General features: G+C 39.2%; 1 protein-coding gene across 12 annotated transcripts in view; it reads left to right on the top strand.

Annotated features, from left to right (window-relative positions):
* RAPGEF6 (Rap guanine nucleotide exchange factor 6) overlaps positions 1 to 20,769 on the top strand; it is a 120,986-nt gene that overhangs the window by 68,320 nt on the left and 31,897 nt on the right. For 7 of the 12 annotated variants that reach the window (XM_053990942.1, XM_053990951.1, XM_053990947.1 and 4 more), the window contains exons 7-18: positions 4,754 to 4,885; positions 11,288 to 11,471; positions 12,282 to 12,418; positions 12,915 to 13,073; positions 13,290 to 13,442; positions 13,975 to 14,139; positions 15,088 to 15,195; positions 15,547 to 15,750; positions 16,434 to 16,542; positions 18,288 to 18,531; positions 19,120 to 19,277; positions 20,414 to 20,428. In XM_053990942.1, coding sequence (XP_053846917.1) covers positions 4,754 to 4,885; positions 11,288 to 11,471; positions 12,282 to 12,418; positions 12,915 to 13,073; positions 13,290 to 13,442; positions 13,975 to 14,139; positions 15,088 to 15,195; positions 15,547 to 15,750; positions 16,434 to 16,542; positions 18,288 to 18,531; positions 19,120 to 19,277; positions 20,414 to 20,428 — 1,768 coding nt within the window. The remainder of the gene's footprint in view (positions 1 to 4,753; positions 4,886 to 11,287; positions 11,472 to 12,281; positions 12,419 to 12,914; positions 13,074 to 13,289; positions 13,443 to 13,974; positions 14,140 to 15,087; positions 15,196 to 15,546; positions 15,751 to 16,433; positions 16,543 to 18,287; positions 18,532 to 19,119; positions 19,278 to 20,413; positions 20,429 to 20,769) is intronic. The other 5 variants (XM_053990943.1, XM_053990948.1, XM_053990953.1 and 2 more) reach the window with 1 other exon arrangement.

A 20,769-nucleotide genomic window follows, 5' to 3' on the forward strand; every position in this document is an offset into this window, starting at 1 on the left:
GAAGAGCATGGTTTCTGCCAATAGAGGTTCTACTGATTTCTTTCCGTGAAAAAAAAAAAAGGGAAATAGAAAAGAAAAAATGTCTCAGTTTGACCAGTCTGTGACAAAAATTAACTTGTGACTTCTGTGGTTACCTTTCTCTCTATTTAAACACTGCAATGGCTTTCTATAGCCTTTATTTTTAGCAAACCCTTCATAAGGAGCACATGAAGGGAGGTTGTCCTCAGGCTGACCATCACTTTCAGTGTCCTTTTCAGATGAGTTGATGGGCGATCATCTCGTCAAAGGTCACGTCATTTGCTCTGCTGGACAGAGCATGTGCAATCTTGAAAGTCTGTTACAGCAAAATTAGGTTTTAATTTAATTCCCAAGTATTCTGTGTGACTTCACTGCTGAGAGTAAATGCTGTTTACGTGGGAAGTAAATGTCACTGCAGACGCAGTGTCCTTGGTCTGCTGGCCTGTGAGTTGTGCCATGGATCAGAGCTTACACTCCAATTAATTTCAAAATTACAGACATGAGACTTGGTGTCTTGTACTCACCTTTGTTAAACTTTATACTGTTCTTGCTGGAGAACAGTGGGAAACATCAGCTGTCTCAGGGAGAAACCATCACATCATTAGTCTGCTCTTGTTACCAAACTACTTTTAGAAAGTCAGTAATTCTGTATAAAACCAAGATGTCCTGATGTCTGTTAAAAAACCAACCAAACAGAAATAATAAATAAAACGCTCCTTTTAAGTAAGCTTTGTATTATGTAATAGGAGAAAGGACAGGTTTGGATCTTGCAGTTTTTTGGGGTTTCTGCTTCCTCTTGCATTGGTGCTACGTGGCTGCACCCATGAAATTGATGGAAAAACCAAACTCCTGGTGGGCCTTTGGAGTCTTCACCTCAGGTTTTCAAGGCTGGTCTGGGGAGAGTTCAGTATTTTGTGCATCTCATTTTTTAATACGTGTTACTCAGTGCTGGCTTTTACACTCCCATGTCCTCTCCTGCCACCTCCTCTCTTTCCTGCTGAGGTGACTGGCAAATGAGATCAGCCTGTGAACCCTCTTCCAAAATTTCAAATTCCTTCAACAAAAACATGTCCAAGCTGCTGGTGCTTCTGGGTTGGTGTGGCATGGCAGGCTGATGCTACCTTTAGGATGAGCTTCTGAAGGATTTAGTCTTTTTTTTCTCTCCTTTTTCGTCTTGCAGTTTGCAATATCGCTTTAAAAATTCCCTTTTGATCCAGTATTTTTTGGTGTAATCACCAGCTGTGTTTTCCTGACTCAGAGGGGGTGCAGAGCTGTAGGTGGCTGTGCCAATGGTAACTTCTATTTTCTTAACTTTCTTTCTGGTACAGTTCTGAATTGCAGTGTGGCATTTCAACGGGGGGGTTGTTCCTAAATATCCCTTTGTTGGGAAAGGTCAGTCACAAGGATGTGCTGGCACTGATGCAGGGACAGGCTGTGCCAGCATGTCAGATGCACTCATATTACAATTCCAGATTATCCCTTCTTGTGAAAAAATGAAATTGTTGTGGTTTCAAGTGGCAACTAAGTAGTCTGTTGGAGTGTCTATCAGAATGTTGTGGATGTTTGTGGTTTTCCTGTCTGGGGGTGCTGGGGCACATAGTTAGCCAGAAGATACTGAAAACTAAACATCTGCATCCAAAAGCATCTAATATGGGCATAGTTGAACATTGCTATGTGGACCTTGTTTCCCAGCACAGGATTTTTCAAGATACTCATGCTCTTGTAACAAGAGTTTCTAAGTTTCAGAAAAAAAGTCATAGTCACCAATAGTTAAGACAATTTTATGTCACTTGCAGCAACCTCCCAGCCACAACCAGCAAGAGCTTCCTGTGTCCGCTGTCATGTTGGTACAGAAACATCCTCTCTGTATCTTGCTGCCTGGTGAGCTCTGCAAGAAAGAACAATCACTTTGGGTAATAAAAATGACATACAAAAGACAGAAGCTGTGATTTATTTTGGGAGATTGAGTAGAGTGGCAAGCAGTACTTTAAAGGTCACTTGTCTCAAATAAACCTTATCTCTCTCTCAAATTTAAAGAGATGCTGCAATGTTTCCTTGCATCTAACTTGCATTAAATGTTTTTTTGCAAGAATATATTGCAGTGTCCAGCAGAAGCATCATAAATACCCATGTGCTTCATAGGTGATGGAAGTGAAGGGGAGTCCTGGTGAGGGGATTGAAGAGCAGTTTTGATTAATTAGTTGTTCAGAAATACTCCTTTGGGAAAGCTGGCAGTGCTTTGATCATCAGTGGGTTTTTGTGAAAATGACACACAAAATATATGCACAACCTGTTTATTTTGAGAGCCATGTCTTGTTTCATCAGTACTTAGAATTACAGAATCACAGAATGGTTTGTGTTGGGAGGGACCTAAAAGCTCCTCTTGTCCCAAGGGACCCCTTCCACTAGGCCAGGTGGAGCCCCACTTCTCTGTCTAGGTATGGAAAACAGTGTTCATCACAAGAATCTTAAAATCTCACATAAATTAGAGAAGACAATCTGTATGTGGCAGTGCATTTGTGTGGGTGCTGGGATGTCTGAGCCAGAACAGGCTTTAACAGACCAGTTATTGGTAAAGAGCAGCACCTGCCATTGTTCTCCTGGGAAATCCTGCAGAATTGGTTCTGCTCTTGGTCCTGCTCACTGTTTTACTGGAGCTGTTTTGAAGGTTTGAGAATCTGGATAGAAGGGAGCTTAAATTAGATTTCCTTATGTCTGTGTTACCACAGTCAGCATTGGATTTGATCATGGACAAAAAGATTGAAGATTGAAGCTGAAGTCAGAGCTGCTTGTTGGAATGGGGAGGTTGTAAAGGTGGGGACAGCCTGAAGAGTTTGCAGCAAACCTGTGGTCTTTAAGCTAGAGCCAGTGAATCTGTGTGGGCTAATTTGTTCTGTAATTTCCTAAAACTCCTGGATTTTCACTTCCACTGCCCTTCAGCGTTTCAGCAGCTGCCAGCTGCCTTGCCCTGTCCATTTGCCAGCGAGTGCCACAGTGCTGGTGGATGCGACCTCCCTGGGAAGTGATGCTCTGACCTGTTGGGTTGTGGCTCTGGGGTCGTGGCTGGGGGCACTGCAGGGTGCTCCAGGAGCAGGGTCACCCTGCAGCACAGGCTGCTCCCCGAGTGCTGCCACAGCACCGAGCCTCCTGCATCCACACCGCAGGTGTCATCGGTGAAATGTCGGTGCCTGAAGCCGCGAGCAGGCGTCCGAGGCTCCAGGAGGAGGATGTGCTGCTTCCTGCGCCGTGCCTGCTGGGCAGAGCCTGCAGAGTGCTCTTCTGTGTGGGGCACAGAAATGGGCTCTGTAGGCAGTGTGCCACTGGGATTCCAGGAGTAACCAGCTCCGGACCAGAATCAAATCAGAATGAAATCTCAGCTTCACTGTTGCACACTTGCAGTTGAGAGGTGTAAATCAGCTCTTCCCGTGTGCGGACAGAGAGGCTGCCTGTCGGCCACTGGATTGAATTTTGTCACCCGAGTGCCTTGACCTTTTTGCTGTTCTCAAATCCTGAAAATAGGTATTTTCAGGCTGTAAAACTTTTCCTGGTGGCTAAACATAGGCTTTAAAGTGTTGTGTTTCCTTTGTATATAGATCAAGTTCATCACAACTTAAGTTCCCTAACCCTCATTCTGCCAACCCCCTTTCTTCCCCCTACTGCTTGAATGGGATTTTTTGTGGGATTTTAGCAATCTTTTGCTTTTCAGACTTTCTCCTTTTCTTGTGACCATAGATATGAATTTACTGGTTGGGTATTTTATACTTTCTTTTGTTAGGAAAAAACAAGGCTAGAATAAGGTAAAATTCAGGACAGTGAGGAAGAGTAATGTTTTCTTTCATAGCCCATATTGGTTGTTGTGTTTGAGTAGTGATTGCCAGTGAGAATGTCATTGGGACTAGTTGAGTATAATTTAAAAAAAATTTAAATATTAAATTTTAATAATTTAATATTTTAAAAATAAGTATATATGACAAAAAATAAACAAGCAGCTGAATTAAAGGACTATTCATTTGACAGTATCCCATGCAGTTCTGAGTCTTTAAAAGCTATTGCTGTTTTTTTTTCAGTAGAAAGAATATGTTTGTGAACTTGAATAATGCACTCAAATTTAGATATCTGCATGTGTGTTCATTTACAGATAGATTGATAAAATAGGGGTGCTGTTGTGCATAGCTGTGGCCAAAATGCATAATATTCTTTCTGTGTACTCATTTCTTTAAAGAAAATGTGAAGCCCTTTATAGACCAAATGTTTTATTTATATTACATTATTTTTTTGTTCTACACTGGTATTTTCTAAAGGTTATTCCTGAAATAAGGTGCATAAATTGAACTTATAAGGAGGAATTTTGCTTCTTCATAATGGATTGCAATGTCAGCTAAAGTTAAATACTGTGTGCTGTTTGGCCAGCATCATATATTTGTTATCTTGGGGTATGTCATTTAGCTGTAAATATACCAGACCTTTGTTGTATAGAAAGGTGCATTGTTTTCCATCGGTTTTATGAAATGTGAAGTATGATTGGGTCAGCTTAGTCTGAACTAGCTTTTTCTCAAAATGTATGTCAAGTTACAGGTTCAAATTCTATTAGATTTTAATTCAATAATCCAACAATTCAGATACAAATTTAAATGTGTAACCAGAGTTTTATGAAAAACTTTGTCTTCAAATCAGACTTACACGTCTTGTTTTCCTTTCTTTTTTCCGCCTTTCCCCAAATTAATTTTATTTTCAGCTTCCAGCTGACCTTACCAAGATGCATCTCACGGACAATCCTCATCCCCAGGTGACGCATGTCCCTTCAAGCCAGTCAGGATGTAGCATTGCCAGTGACTCTGGGAGCAGCAGCCTGTCTGATATTTATCAGGTAAGACTGCTTTGGTTTCATAGTTTTCCTTCCTCGATGTTAAAACTATTCCATAAACAGGAAGAGTGACCCTTTATCCAAGACTGGGTAAAACCCTCTTGATGCTTCCACCTATCCCTGCACTGCCCATGGGGCTCATCACTCCCACAGACACAGAAATGCAACAAACTGCTACTTGTAAAGCTCTTTTTGTTTCTTTTCACATCTTTCTGTACCACCAGGTATGCTGTGGCTTTTAACAGTAACGTTTGTTGATTCATGGGATCATTTTCCTTTCCGAAATGGAACAAATCTCTCAAAATCAGCCTGGTGTTTCCAATACTGTCCTTGATTATTTATATTTATTACTAATAGCAGATGTTCAGTTCTGCAAACAAAAGTGTGGTAATAAACCCACTTTGCACTAATTGACTGTGGAAATTCTAGTGTGGCTTCCGGAGAGCAGAAGTTGGCTGAAAGCCAGAGATAGCTTCATTTGTTTACTGATAATACACTTAATAAGTTACCTGTCTTGTGTCAAATCGCAGAGCTCATTTCATGGGTGTTTATGCTCTGATTGATGAGGAGGCTCAGCTTGGATTTGTATTGATCAGTATTGATCACAGCTTTTCCACTTCCAAGTTGCAGTCTGACCACAATACAGAGTATACAGCAGTTGTGGAGCATGGTGTAGGTGTAACTTGATTTTAGACACCTGTTCCTTTCCCTTATCTGCTGCCTGGATATTATTTCTATACTGGAAACAGATTAATGATACCTATTTACAGCAATATATTGCTTAGGGAACTTGAAAAATAAGACATTGAAGCAAAAATTACTTTAGAACACTAAAAGTGTCTCTGCATTTTTGTCCTATTTAATGTATAATCTTACTACTTGTTTAGATTTGCTTGCTGGCAGCTAGATCAGGAGTAGCTGGCATCCCTGAGAGAGTCTCTCCAAGATGCTCCATGAATTCTCTTATTTCTGAGAGGCTGTGCTGGAAGATGGTGTTTTGTATCTTGATTATTTTTACTCTTTTTTTTTTTTTTTTTTTTTTTTTTTTTTTTTTTTTTTTTTTTTCTGAATCAAGACTACGTCAGAATTGATGTTAGCTTAGGGTTAGGATTGAGAGAGTCCAAGAGCCTACAGCTCCAGGAGCACTGGGGCTGGAAAAGGCCTGCCAGAGCAATCCTGGCAGGGCCCCAACATTGCTGCTCCTACATCTTTCTGATCTGGAAAACCCATAATATTGATTAGGGTATGGGTTGGGGTCAGTGTTAGGGTTGGGGTTGAGGGAGTCCAAGAGGCAACAGCTCCAGGAGCACTGGGGCTGGAAAAGGCCTGCCAAGGTAATTGCAGCAGGACCACAACATTGCTGCTCCTGCATCTTCCTGATCTGGACCAGCCATGGTGATGGGGACCTCAGCCCCAGGACAAGCTGCCATTAGGCCCAGAGTTAGGGCTGAGAGTGCCACAGATCCCACAGCTGCATGGGCACTGGCACTTGAAAAGGCACTGCAAGGCCATAACAGCAGGGTGCTTGAGTTGCCTGCCTGAGTAGTTTGGAGAGGTTGCTCAAAGTGAAAAGCACTTAAAATATATTATTGATAACAAAGATATCACTCTAGCAATGGTATCTTGTAATAAGTGAATACTCCTTATCTTGTGTTGCTAATTGCCTTATATCTACTCATCTGTAAATGACAAAAGAGCATAATTGCTAAACAAATAAAAATTATATAAATAAAAGAAATGATGGAGTAACATATTTCTATACACTGTAGCAAATAAACCGTGGTGCTAGGTATTTTGTACACTAAGGAATAATTAATGTGAAAATGACTGCAGATTTTATATTAATTTTTAGGAGTTAGGACTTTTCAGGTAAGAATTTCCTTTTCACTGACATTCACCTGTGTGGTTTTGCATCCTGAAGGAAATAAGGACATCTGTTAGAGAATTCCTGGCTGGCCAAGTTGATGCTGAGGCAGGTCACCACTGTTCATCACTGATGAGTGAGATCCTGCAAGATAATTCCACAGCCATGTATGATCAGAGCTCCAGTGACATTACCTGTGAGAGATAGCATTAGAGAATCAAGCATTTGATAAGCTGTGGGTGAAGAGAAGTCATTCTACAGACACGGCATGAGGGGGGAAAATCCTCAACAACCCACAGTGATTTTCTCCCCCTTAATATTTTAGCGAATTTTTAGTATCTCGTTCTCATATGTCTAATGTGCAAATAGTAACCTGATAGAAGATGTATTTTATGTGCATTTATGTATTTTATGTGTTTATTGCAGTAGCTGTAACAGTTAGTGTTGGAGAATTCTCTTACTGTTTGTCACAAATCTATAAGTGATCACTAGATACTGCTTAGTAATAGTTAGATGTTGTGTAATAATGCCATTGCACAGTATTTAACACAGCATTATATTGCAGCAACACATCAATATAGATAGATTTTGAAATCACAAAAAAGAAAAAGTGTTTTCCCCCAAATATTCGACACATTATGAAGGTAGAGAATATCTTCAGTATGTAATAAACCTACATTTTGAGTGTGATGTATTGAATCAGTGATTGAAAGCATTTTTGGTACAGCAAAATACAGCTTTTCATAAAGTGTTTGAAAAAGATGCTTTGCTTTTGCAGTCAGCTTCACATGTATCATGCCAAGCTTCACATGCCAAACTCTTTAGAAATATCATTAGTGTCACTAGTATTCTGAATACTTTTGATTAATGTAGGCTTGAAATGACCTTTTGAATTAATGGTATCTTAACATTAATTTTTACAGTAAGTAGTACAAACTTCATTCTAGAATTGGAAAACATGATTAGAATGGTAGAACCAAAGAATGAAACAATGTTTTATTAAGAGATGTAAAGATTTTCTCTTCATCTGTGTACACTGCATTCATCAATAGTGTTGAAATGAAGTTTCACTTCGTCCAGCTGCCTCTCAGTCCAGAATAAAGCCCATTTCCACTTAAACAGGAAATGATGAACGTAATGCTTAAGGTGAGATCAGCAGAAGAGGATTCCTGCCTGTAAGCTCTGCTGTGGAGACATTGTGTTAAATCCTGAGTTAGTTGCAAAAAGTGATGAAAATTTATGGTTTTCTTTCTTGTCCTATACTGTTGCTATTCCCTGTTGGAGATTTCAGTGTTTTGGTGTCTGAAACATGGACACCAAAATGTCCAAATGTATGTGTTGTAAATGCCAGCTTGCTTGGAATACTGCAGAGCAGGTGTCTTTCTGTTGTGCTGCAGACCTTTTTTAATTATAGAAAGAAAAAGTAAGTTATTCCCTACAATTTTTAAAGTAACTTCTTGCTTGAAGGGGATTTAAAAGTTTTTATTCTTTTTCTTTCAATCCCTTTCTGAAAGTACGTTTAATTACAGAACTGTGATCTTCAGCTGGAAGTAGGGGAAGCTGTTTGGTTGTGCATACAGCAGTTGAAAAGCAACCTTGTACAACTGCTTTGACCTGTTACAGGGGTCCTCAGGGAAAAAGAATTGAACAGGTATTACACAGGAGAAACATCTTTCTTTACCCTTTTATGGGACAAGGTCTAAGGTGCCCAGCCGGAGACCCGCAGGGAATCCAGGTTGTCTCTTCAGATGTGGTTGGACGGGGTCTCACCTCTGCTCTCAGAAATGAGTTTCTTGTATCGATACCTGGCAATCATCTTCTCTTAGTGACCAACCAGTTTGCATAAATTTTCTCCTGCCTGTTTATTTCTGTCAGTTCTCTCTCCTTTCACTTCTTTCAAAATCCTTCATTTATCACTTTGGGAGTATGTAGTCTTTGTGGGCAGCAACATCATTGTCCAGCAATAATTCCAATTGTGGTTAAGGCTTTGATATTAAAATAGATTATCTATAAAATATTTATCAAGGATGTGTATTTCAGTAGATACCCTTGTGTCATGGACCTGATTCTGGAAATCCATATTTGTGTGAGATTTGAGGATTGCAGCTTCAGGTTTCATTTTGTAGTACATCAGTACTGATGTAGTACATCAGTAGTTCACAAATGTTTGTGTAAGGATTGATTTTTATATTTGATAATGGAAACAGCTGGAGCATTGTGGTTGGGATGAGCAGCTACTTCTGCAGATGGCTTTATGAGTGAAATCCTTCCTGTTCTTCCAGCACTGACCTGCCAGCATTCTGTCACCATCTGCACAGAATCTTTGAAACACAGTTGGAGGACCTGCTCCTATTCCATAGTTTGATCAAAACATAACTTATCTCTCAAGAAAGGAGTTGATTTGTCTATTTTCCTATATAGGATATAAAAAATTTGGCAGAACCTGTAGCCTCAGTTTTCCTTGTTTAGCATGGGTGTATCAAAGTGAGGATTGGTGCTGCTGTTTGTCATAGCATGGAGAAGTTGGTATAAATTGTGACTGTTTAGATGAAGAAATGCTAGAAAGGTCCTCGAATAAAATGCTGTACTGATCATGTGCTGCTGAGACTCTCCAAGTACAATTTGCGCTTGGGCTTAATTCCAAAACTGTTAATGTGAGCTACAGAAGCCAATAAAGTGATGTAATGTAAAACAGATTTAACCCTCTCTATATTGTTAGCCTTCTCTGAAAGAAGTAGATTTTTAAAAATCGTTTAAGCTTTATTTATTAGGTTTGCTGGCTAATTATCAAAATGAGGACGAGCTCCAAGGCCCAAGATTATATTTAAACCCCAGTATTTTTTTTCTGGTGTAGGATGACAAAGCTGTTCCTCTATGCAGGTATTGGGGCTCACATCAGCATGGAGTGTGTAGGGAGATAGAGCCAGTGCAGTCTGGTGAGATTAAATCACTTAAAATGAATATTGAGCAGGAGAGCAGTGACCAAGTAAGGACCTTCTGGTGAAAATGAAGCACAAGCAGCAAATGCATAGTGGAATCAGGGACATGTGTCCTGGGAGGAATATAGGAACGCTGCCCTAGTGTAGGGTTGGGATCAGGAAGGGTGAGGCTCAATTGGAGTTGGATTTGGCAGGGCATGTGACAAAAACCAGAAGGGCTTCTACAGGTACATTAGTCAAAAAATACAAAACCCCAAAAAACCAGATAGAAATTGTGCTTCACTCCCCCAGTAAATAAGGCAGGAGAACTGATGGCATGGAGAAGGCTGAGGCACTCAGCAGTTTTTGTCTCAGTTTGCACAGGTTGCTCTTTGCACATCTCTCCACACTCCGGACATCAAGCCAGGGACTAGGGGAACAAAGTCCTTGCCATGGGAAGAGAAGGTTGTGTTTGAGAGCAGCTGAGGATCTGAACGTGCACAGGTCCAGGGGTCCCAAGGCAGGGCATGGCAGGGTCCTGAGAGATTTGGCTGATGGCACTGTGGATGCACTCTCCATCTGGCAGTCGTGGCAGTCATGTGAAGCCTCCAGAGACTGGAGAAAAGGGATTAAGGCCTCAGGGATACCTGACTGCACTCTGTCAAGACTTAAAGCAGATTTATTAGAAAGACTTTTTAACGTGTCCTGTAGTGACAAGGACAAAATGTGGATGTAACTTGGGTACAGGGAGGAAAATCTTGCCTGTGAGGGTTTTGAGACACTGGTACAGGTTGTCCAGAGAAGCTGTGCCCTGCCCCATTACAGTGTTCAAATTCATCCTTTATTTTGGATGTCTTGTGAACATGCAGGGTACTTGATGCCTTAGCTCAGTGTTTTTGTAAAATCTCAAGGATTTCTTCAAAGTGAAAGTGAGTGTTGTAAATCTGCTCATTTAAAAACAAACTCAATTTTCTGCAAGTTTCTATATAATTGCCTTATACTTTTCAGTGACACATCTTGTTGTTCAAATTTCTGAATTTAAACAGAAAAATGATTTGCATTCTGGCTTAAGCTTTAAAAAAAGTGACTGAGCAAGTACTCTGTAGAAGCTGAGAATTTGAAACTACTTTTTTCCTCCCTTCCATCTGTTTGGAAATTTATTTTCATGCCATTACATCATTTAAACAGTACATAAGGAATTAGTGCAAATGATTCCAAATGATTCTGCTTTTTGTTGCTGGTATTTTGTTCTCTTTGGCCATTGTCTTGTTGGTCTGCTCAGGGTGATGTCTATGTTGATGTCTATTGCTGACAGTAGAAATGTGTCCACAGGCATTGGGTAACCAATGATATTACTAAACTATATTATTATTTTGTTAATACTATAGACTCAAATGGTGAAAAAACAATGTCACATGAATTCACAAGAAAGAGAGAATAAATGCTGTAAAATGAGACTCTAGTAGATTTCAGCATGTTTTCCTCAGTGTTCAGAAAGGGAGCTGTTAGAGATTCTGGTTAGACTTGCTGGTCACAGAATTTAATTTTTATTAGCTACCTCAGGCCATAAATCATTGATCTGAGGACATTGAACTCTCTATCTGATTGACATTTTCTTTGTAGGCTACAGAAAGTGAGATGGGAGATGTTGATTTAACGGGTCTTCCGGAGGCACCTGTAGACTCTGAAGATGAAGAGGAGGAGGAGGATGAAGATATTGACAGAACTTCTGATCCACTTCTAGGGCGAGATGTTGTCCGAGAGTGCCTTGAGAAGGAGCCTGCAGATAAAACTGATGATGACATTGGTGAGGAGGAAAAATACAGTAGTAAAATTTACATAGGGCTACTTCATATAACATCTGTAAGAGAAGCATAACCAAAAACTGTTTAATGAGTTAATGTTCAATGTTTATCTTAATAATTGAATGATTTCTCATTTTGCTCTGTTGATGCTCTTGATTGAATGATGTCTTCTCTTACTATCTGAGAGAGTATTTGTTCTGAGAATTGAAGTATTTTGAACAACAGTCTTTGTGATGCTTAAGATGTGAGGTTTTACAGTCATAGTATGCATTGATGTAATGGGACATGTAGCAAAGTAATTCTGACTGCCTGAAACTGTTGAAGTAGTTATTAAGTAGCAAAGAGAACATACTATTACTGAATATAGGTATACTTAACTGTAAGCTGCAAAACAGTTAAAATTAAGATAATTTACTGCAGTGTTTAACTAGAAATTGGCATGAATTTCAATAGCAAAATTTGCTTTCTGCCGTACTTCAGGTTGCGTCTCTGAACAGTGGAAAATCATTTCATGCTCCTGTCTAGCTTATAATTACTGTACCTAGGGGTATTTTTAATTTTTCTAAATGTTTGAAGCTGAAGTGCTTTTACTCTTAGCTAGACTGCTGCTCTGAGAGTCAATCAGAACACCAGCAAGGCTGTGGAGCTGAGTTCTGGCTGTTGATGACAAAGTGCACACAGGCACTAATGGGAAGTGTAACACCACTGAAGAATTTCAAATTAATTTAACTGAAGTTTAATACACTTGTGGAGGGTAAGGAGTCCTTGGAAACCCTTGCAGTCATCATACCCGTGTTTCCTTTGTCCAACAGAACAATTACTGGAATTCATGCATCAGCTCCCTGCCTTTGCGAACATGACCATGTCTGTGAGGAGAGAGCTGTGCTCAGTGATGATATTTGAAGTCGTCGAGCAAGCAGGAGCCATCATACTTGAAGACGGCCAGGAAGTAAGTCCCTGCTTCCAGAAGAAGTTTTAAATCAGTAGTCAGGCTCCCCACCATAGGTGCCCTGAATCCCTGTCCTGAAATCTCTCTTCCTGCTTGGATCAAGACATCTGGAATGGCATTTGCTGTTCATCCCTCCAAGAAGGGGTGAGGTAGACTCATCTCTGGTAGTGACTAAATGGGTACCCAGAGAAAGAATGCTCATTCTCACTAAATGGTACAAATATATAATGGCAATTAGCCTTCTTACTAAGAAAGCAATCTATTAGTCAGTGTTTCTCCCTCCAGAATCAGTTTTGAAGTGAATGAAGAAAGCTGAAAAGCATTCCTGTTTCAATCTCCATCTCTTGCCTTGCAGTGCAGTTTTGGTGAATTAAATGTTGCAGAGAGGTGGTGTCAACAAACTGGAGGCTACAAGAATGAGCCTTTCTGAGATAAGAGCTTACAAAGCTGTTGAAATAGCTTCACTTATTATTTTTTTTTTTCTTTCTTTCTCTAGCTTGATTCTTGGTATGTTATTTTAAATGGCACAGTAGAAATCAGCTATCCTGATGGGAAGAGTGAAAGTCTCTGTATGGGAAACAGTTTTGGGATTACTCCCTCACTGGACAAACAGTACATGAATGGAGTGGTCAGAACCAAAGTAGATGATTGTCAGGTAAGGTTGCAATTATATATAACAATCTCTTATTTTTAAGCATCTAATAAAAGAAAACAGATTGGAACAGGTCCCGAGAAGGCTACAAAGGTGCTCTGACAGCTGGAGCCTCTCTGCTGTGGAGAGAGACTGGGAGAGTTTGGGTTGTTAAGCCTGGAGATGAGGATACATTCATATTTTAGATATTTTAATCACTCTTGTTCTCCTTGGGGGCAGTTTGTGTGTATAGCCCAGCAAGACTACTGGAGGATTCTGAACCATGTGGAAAAAAACACTCACAAAGTGGAGGAAGAAGGAGAAATTGTGATGGTAAAGGAGCACAGGGAACTGGATCGCAGTGGAACCAGAAAAGGACACATAGTTATCAAGGTGCATTTCTTTCTATGCTTTCCATTAATCTAGTAAAATTTTACTTATTAGTAAATAAATACAATTTCAGTTTGAATCTAGTATGTACATACTCAGTTTTGTCTGTGTCAGCTCAAAAAACTTGATTGGAAGGAATGTGTATCATATACCAAATTTACTTCCATTTCTCCTTTAATAAAGGTACATACATTGTAACCTGATCAACACATACATTGAGTTTTGTATTGGGAGCACCCTTTGGGGTATTTATGACCATTTTCTTGTAATCTGAAAGAGGAACTTAAACTGCTTACTAAAAATTAAAATTAAGGGACGTTACTAATTGTTTTAGCCAGGTGTTACCTATGCAAAATGTCAGGGCTGAGAGAAGCAGGAGGATTTGATTTAAACATGTTGGTGCGTTTTCTCCTGAGTTGGCCATAACTGAGCTTTCTAAAGGGATTATACTGGTCACGTGGGTTTCTGTTGAATTACTCTTTAGGGAAAGGTAGTGATGAGAGATATCAGTTATTTTTTCATTTGCTTTTTTAAGGCAACACCCGAGAGACTCATCATGCACTTAATAGAGGAACATTCTATTGTGGATCCAACCTACATCGAAGATTTTCTTTTAACATACAGAACATTTCTAACAAGTCCCTTGGAAGTTGGAAATAAACTCTTGGAGTGGTTCACAGTGGACAGCCTCAGGGATAAGGTTGGTTGGAGTCTAAGAGATTAATATTTCTGGTGAAAATATATTTAAATTGATCCCTTTTTGTATTGCTGACAAGCTAGGATAAATAAAACTAGGTTCCACTCTATCTAACTGTGTCCACATTCATGAAAAGCCTTGATAGTCTGGAACTTGCATCATGCCGATTTGTTGATTCTTAGCCAATGTTTTTATGTGTTCTAGCCTTGAGCTGAGGAAGTTCAACATACTGTCAAAACACTAGAAGTTTCCTATAGGAAATTGTGCAGGGTCTGCTGTGGTTGCTGCTTCTCTTCTTTCTTCTTTCCATGTTTTTCATTTGGGCAACTACTGGTTTTTAATAAAAAGAAAGATAAAGAGAAGTGTGTCATCAAACAGAAGCAGAACTGGTATAATTTTAGAAGAGAAACTGCTGTAGACAGATTTTTTTTATAATATAGGTGGATATATCAGACTGACTATCATGTCAGACTAACTATCTTGAATAGTAGTGACTTTACTATTCTGTAGCACCTACAGAAGCAATCTGAATACTTAACTAAAATTTCTTAGAAGAAAGCTTTTTATTATCACAACTAGAACTTCCTTTAAAGAAATCATTACAATGCTTTAAAAGGTAATTTTCATAAACAGTGTCAGGAAGGCTTAGCTGAAGATGAATTTATGCACCAGTAGGTACTGGGTGATGTAGCCAGTATTTTTTAGGTATAAAAATACTTGGGTTTTTAAATTTTTCATATACTTCCACAAATAAAGGGAAAAAGAAGATGATTTCAAGTGTAAATGCCTTTTTCCTATCAGATAGGGTAATCTGTTTTATGTTCTTCTGCCACATCCAAATATTCCTCTGTGTTTATAGATTAATGCTTATAGGAGAAGAACCATAGGTACATTTATATGTGTATATATATGCATATATACACACACACATAATTTATTTTGTTTTTACAGGTTACCAGAGTAGTGTTACTGTGGGTGAACAATCATTTTAATGACTTTGAAGGCGATCCTGCCATGACTCGATTCCTGGAAGAATTTGAAAAGAACTTGGAAGATACGGTAGGGGCAAAAAAGAACGTCACATTTTCTAGTACTACATATTTCAATTTTCAAGTGTTACCAGTGCCTAACAGCTGTAGTCCCTAAGTGTAACAGTTAACAGGTGGTTTTTAACATGGGACATATTTGTTCTTAAGTATAAGTTAGATATAAAGGCCATATACAGTAATACTTATGGCACTCACCTGGGAGTTTTTGCATTTTTGCAAAAGAGGACAAGGTTTATTTAGTGAGATCTGGAAATCTGGCATCAAAAATCTATTTTCTGGCACTTGGGGTATTTTTCGTAACTGTTCTTCCATTTCTGACAAAAGAAACATTGCACTGCATTTTGTGTCTTCTGTGTTACAGAAAATGAAAGGCCATCTCAGATTGCTGAATATTGCCTGTGCTGCCAAAGCGAAATGGAGACAAATCACCCTGCAAAAACCTTCCAGAGACTCTCCCCTGTTTTTCAGCCTTCTTGGAGGCAGTGACAAGGGGTTTGGTATTTTTGTAGAGACTGTGGAGATAGGCAGTAAAGCCGCAGAAGCTGGACTTAAGCGTGGTGATCAGGTAAAAACAGTTAATTTAAAATGTTCTGCCTCACCCACCTCTTGGTTGTTCTCAACAGAAACGTTATGCTGTGTACTAAAACCAAACCACTGGCAAGTGTGGGAATGCCACAGCTCAGCTTCCATTTCTGTCTGTTAAATGGGTTTCTGTTAAATAGTTTTCAAAATATATAAAATATTTAAATATTCCAAAAACAGAATTGGAAAATAAATCAAGTTATGGGTATTTTTTAACTTTCTGATTGGAGATATGGTTACATTGAAACCATCAGATTGTTCTGTGGGATTGATTCTCACCTGATGTGTTTGATCCCAGCTCACTGAGGTAGGTGAAACAGTGACAGGTCACACTCAGTGAAAATACAACTTTTGAAGTGATATTAGTTCTGTGGCTCATGAGCCACCATTTCTGATGAATTGCAAGAATGTCATGTTGTTACAGAAAACAAACTTACTTAAAGCATTTTTCAAGTAAAAATGGAAGTCCTGATTTATTTACAGGATATGACTTCTCTGACATGATGAAAATAGTTATTTTACATGGAATGTTTTAATTCTGTAGCTGCTGTAAAGATGATATGGTAATTTCTGGGAAGTTCTTACTGTGCCTGTATGATCACCTTTGTATTTGTAAGTCTGTCAGACAGATATTTTCCTAACAGTCCCAATTTTTATTTCTTAAAGATAATGGAAGTAAATGGACAGAATTTTGAGAATATTACCTTTGTAAAAGCTCTGGAAATCTTAAAGAATAACACACATCTCTCCATTACTGTAAAAACAAACATTTTTGGTGAGTAGACTTTATATATTATATATTTTTATGTGTGAAGGAAAACCTCCACTCCTTCTGGCTTTATAAGTGCAATAAGGTTCCACCTTTTTTTTTTTTTTTCCAACTTGCTCTTGAGGTGGGAAGTTGTGCAGAAGTCCCCTCATTGTGCCTCTGTTTGCTTGGATCGGTTCTCATGTGCCAAGGGCTGCATGTTGAGTGGCACAGAGCCAGCACAGGCAGCTCTTCAACTCCCTGAGAAACCCTCAGATGACTGTTTAAGCTGATTTAGTGTCCCTCCATGCAGTGGGGCTGAAACAAAGCCAGGGGATCTGGACCAAAATATTTTTGCCAAGAAACAGCCAAAATGTAAGGCTGGGATTTTGTAAAACTTTTTTTAATGGCTGTAAGAATGAGAGGATAAATTACCTTTATAATTGAAAAGGGGATATAAAAAGTGGTATGGCATATAAATGTTGGCTTTTAATTGTCATCATGAATATAAACACCTAAATACCTCTTTAAAATCTCAGGCAAATCATCTGTTCTTTTTCCATAATCTTGTTCAGGCAACAGAATAACAAGAGCTACAGAAGGAAGGAGGCTGTGCACAGGATAGCTCCTTCCTCCACAGTTGTACCCATATCTTCTGATGGTTTTCTTCTCCTATTTCCTTCCTCCAGTTACCTGCCCTTGCTCACTATTGATTTTCTTTTCATTATTATACTATGTTTATCACTGTGCAGCTAAAAAGGTTCAATCCCTCAGCAGTTACTTATTAGCATAATGCAAAAAAAGCTTGAAGCAACCAGAGTCACCAGTGGTCCAGACTAATGTGAACTGACATGAAATGAAGCATCACTATAGCTGAGACAGTGATAGGTGGTTCATTTGTATTATAAATGTGAGCAACATACATTTACAAGTGGTTTTTAATCTCCTCCTGCTAGCTGATAGAATTTCAAGGTGATTTCTCTGATAAATTTTAATGAATTAATAACTTGAAGCTTTTTTTACAACAGTGATACTTATTTTCCTGACTTTTTAATTGAGTGTTAAGTTTCTGACTATGAGCAATTCCTGTTGTTCTATTCAAATCTATACTTAGAAAGCTTGTAGCCTTAGCTTTTATTATACAATGGAAATTTACCATTTAATTGGACTTTCTGCCCAGAAAATTTTGGTTGCTTTCCTCATGGGGACAATCTGATTAATTTGCTGTGTTGTCAGTTCTTCATTCTTCCAGTATCTCAATAGAAATTGAATTCAATATTTCAATAGAAAATACTGAATTTCTGACTTGAAAGGTTTTCAAACAATTTTTAAAGGATCTTTAAAGAAGTAATTGATGTTGACAAGACAATTTGAACTTTTTTTTCCACCTTATATATGTGGAAAGAAACAGAACAAAACCCCTATAATTTCCATGGAATTCTAGCTTTGAGAATGTCAGTGTGGGTTATAGACTAGCTTAGTTTCATAAATGCAATAGGAAATCTGATGCAGCTTCTGTTCAGTAGTGTTAGTAGAGGCAAAGACAGTTTGGGAAAATATCAGTCTGTGTTGCAGTTACTCTTGAAGAGGAATGTGCATTCCATTACCTAAAAGGTGCAAACAAAAGAGCCAATAAATGCATAGTGCTTATTGCCCTGAATGCAGCGTTTCCTTATTCTCTCTGAGATGCAAAAGGTTTGAGGGAAAAAGATTTCATTGTGAAGTTCTGAGTGTGCAAAGGTTACTCACAACAACTGTATCTTCTCTTACAGTGTTTAAGGAGCTGCTCTGCAGGATAGGACAGGAGAAGAATGGAATTCCACATATTCCGAAAATTGCAGAAAAGAAAAACAACCGTTATTCTATCCCAGATATGCCTGGAGATGTGGAACAGATGTTTCCCCGTGAAAAAGGAAACAAGAAAATGAAAGCAAACACTGTATCTGGTGGAAGAAACAGAATCAGGAAAATTTTAGACAAGACTCGTTTCAGCATCTTGCCTCCAAAACTGTTCAGGTTTGTCCAGACTCTTCTGTCAAAAAGTAATGGTTCCTTATTAGGTTGTGATACATTAATTATAGAATGGTTGGAAGGGGATTGGGTTGAGAGGGAACTTAAATATCTTAAAGACCATTTCAGCCCCTCCCATGGCACCTTCCACTAGACCACATTGTTCCAAGGCCCATCCAGCCTGGCCATGAACACTTCCAGGGATGGGGCAGCCACAGCTGCTCTGGGCATCCTGTCCCAGGGCCTCACCACCCTCACAGGGAAGAATTTCTCCCTGACATCTACCTAAAACCTACATTCTTTCAGCCTCAGGCTATTAAGAGAGACCAATTGCTTAGTATTTCTAGTCATTATGTCCATGTTGCTTATATTTGTTAAAAAATCATGGCACCTGCCCCATGAATGCAGAACAAGACCAAAATATCTTTTCTCTCCTGATGAACGCTTTCAAATCTTTTTCCCCATCTTGTTTTGAAAGCCTGTCTACAGCATGTAGTTAAAACAGCTGAACACCATTATTTTTCTTAGTATCATTGATCCCAAGGTGAATAGGAGGAGTTTAATGCAGATAACTGAAGCAGAACTGTTTTGCAGTGATGGCAGCGTGAGCCAGTCTCAGGATGACAGCATCGTGGGGACACGGCAGTGCCGGCACAGCCTGGCCATCATGCCCATTCCAGGCACTCTTTCATCTAGTAGTCCTGACCTGCTGCAGCCCACAACCAGCATTCTGGATTTCTCCAATCCTTCAGGTAAATGGCAGCTTGGGGTTGATTTACAGGATGGTTCACAAGGCAGCTGGGTCAGGGGGAATATTGCAACTGTACTCACGTCACTGGTGCTGAGTGCAGTTGCCTGTGCATCCTGTGGGCCTAACAGGGCCAAACTGGAGAGGTCCTGAAAATCCACACTGCCTGAACCTCTCTTGCCTACTTTTTTTAAGTAATGTGAGACTTACTTATTTTTTACAAAGAAATGGATTTTACCACTTCTGAGAGCCTTTAATTTACTTGGCTCTGGTGGAAGGAGATAATCTTTGTTTGCCCCTTTCTCCTTTGCCATCTCTCCTCGCTGCTTTGACTTGTCCATCCTTCTGTCTGACAATGTATATTTCAAGCAGGATTGTGGATAGAATAGGACTGCCTTGGTATCAGCACAGTGATGTTCATGTTTCATGTTTTACAAACGTTATGTATACTCAACAGTATGTCTAAAATCCTAAAAAATGTTTTGAGATATGTGGTCTGGGCTTTCATTGCTGTTGCTGTAGGATTCCAGTTTTTAGGGAGGCTGCAGGAGGCATTTCTTGCAATATGCAGCTGCCTGTAAACATGTTTAGTCAGAATCTTTTTTTCCGTATTTTAAGTGTAAGTTCTGTACATAATGACATACTCTGTAAAGTGTTTTGTGACTGTGGCTTATGTTTACATAAACTTGCAGATTTCCCCTTTAAAAGGGATGTGCACAGATACATCCTATCAGGTGCATAAATACCCAAAGCAAAAATGTTCCCTTTTTGCTGCAATTTCAGATCCTTGCTGTCTGCATGAGAGCTACATGTTTTTCTAAAAATTTTTATTTAATACTATACAAGTTAACTGCTTAATATGAAATGGTGGTAACTAGTTCATCTTGGATAGAATCACAGAATAGTTTGTGTTGGAAAGGACCTTTAATGGTCATCTATTCCAACCCCTCTGCCATGGCCAGGGACATCTTCAGCTGCATCACTTAGCTTTGCTTTAAGCTTGCTATAACAAATATGCTGCCAGTTTGAATGTCAGAGAAAACCAAGTTATTTCTGACAGTGTACATTTGATAAGTTTTGTAAGCATCTCAATCTTGATTTTGTGTTGATACAATTTTTTTCTTTTTCTCCTGTCTGCAGCTGTTGGGTTTTACTGTAAGTATCCTCATGTAAAGCATCCTGCAGACCTTAATATTGCATGGCTTGCCTGTAAATTTAACACTATCAGATGTTGCACTGACATAGTTATTACTGTAGGGCATTGGATAGCCTTGTGCTCTGTAATTTTCCTTAAAACAAATCCATAGGTTCCTGTACAGGCACAGTGCTGTGCTGAGGCTGAGACCTGCATTTTATTCCCATTTCTGCCCCCAGCACACTGAATGACTTCTTGCAGGTTCCTGTGCTTCTCTGTGGCCTTGCTTTAAAGGGATGAAGTTGCTTATATCTCTTTCATAGGACTGAAGTTTCAGAGGATAACAGTTTGAGATTTAGTT

Source organism: Vidua macroura, chromosome 15 (assembly GCF_024509145.1).
Source record: "Vidua macroura isolate BioBank_ID:100142 chromosome 15, ASM2450914v1, whole genome shotgun sequence".
NCBI classification, from domain to species: Eukaryota; Metazoa; Chordata; class Aves; order Passeriformes; family Viduidae; genus Vidua; species Vidua macroura.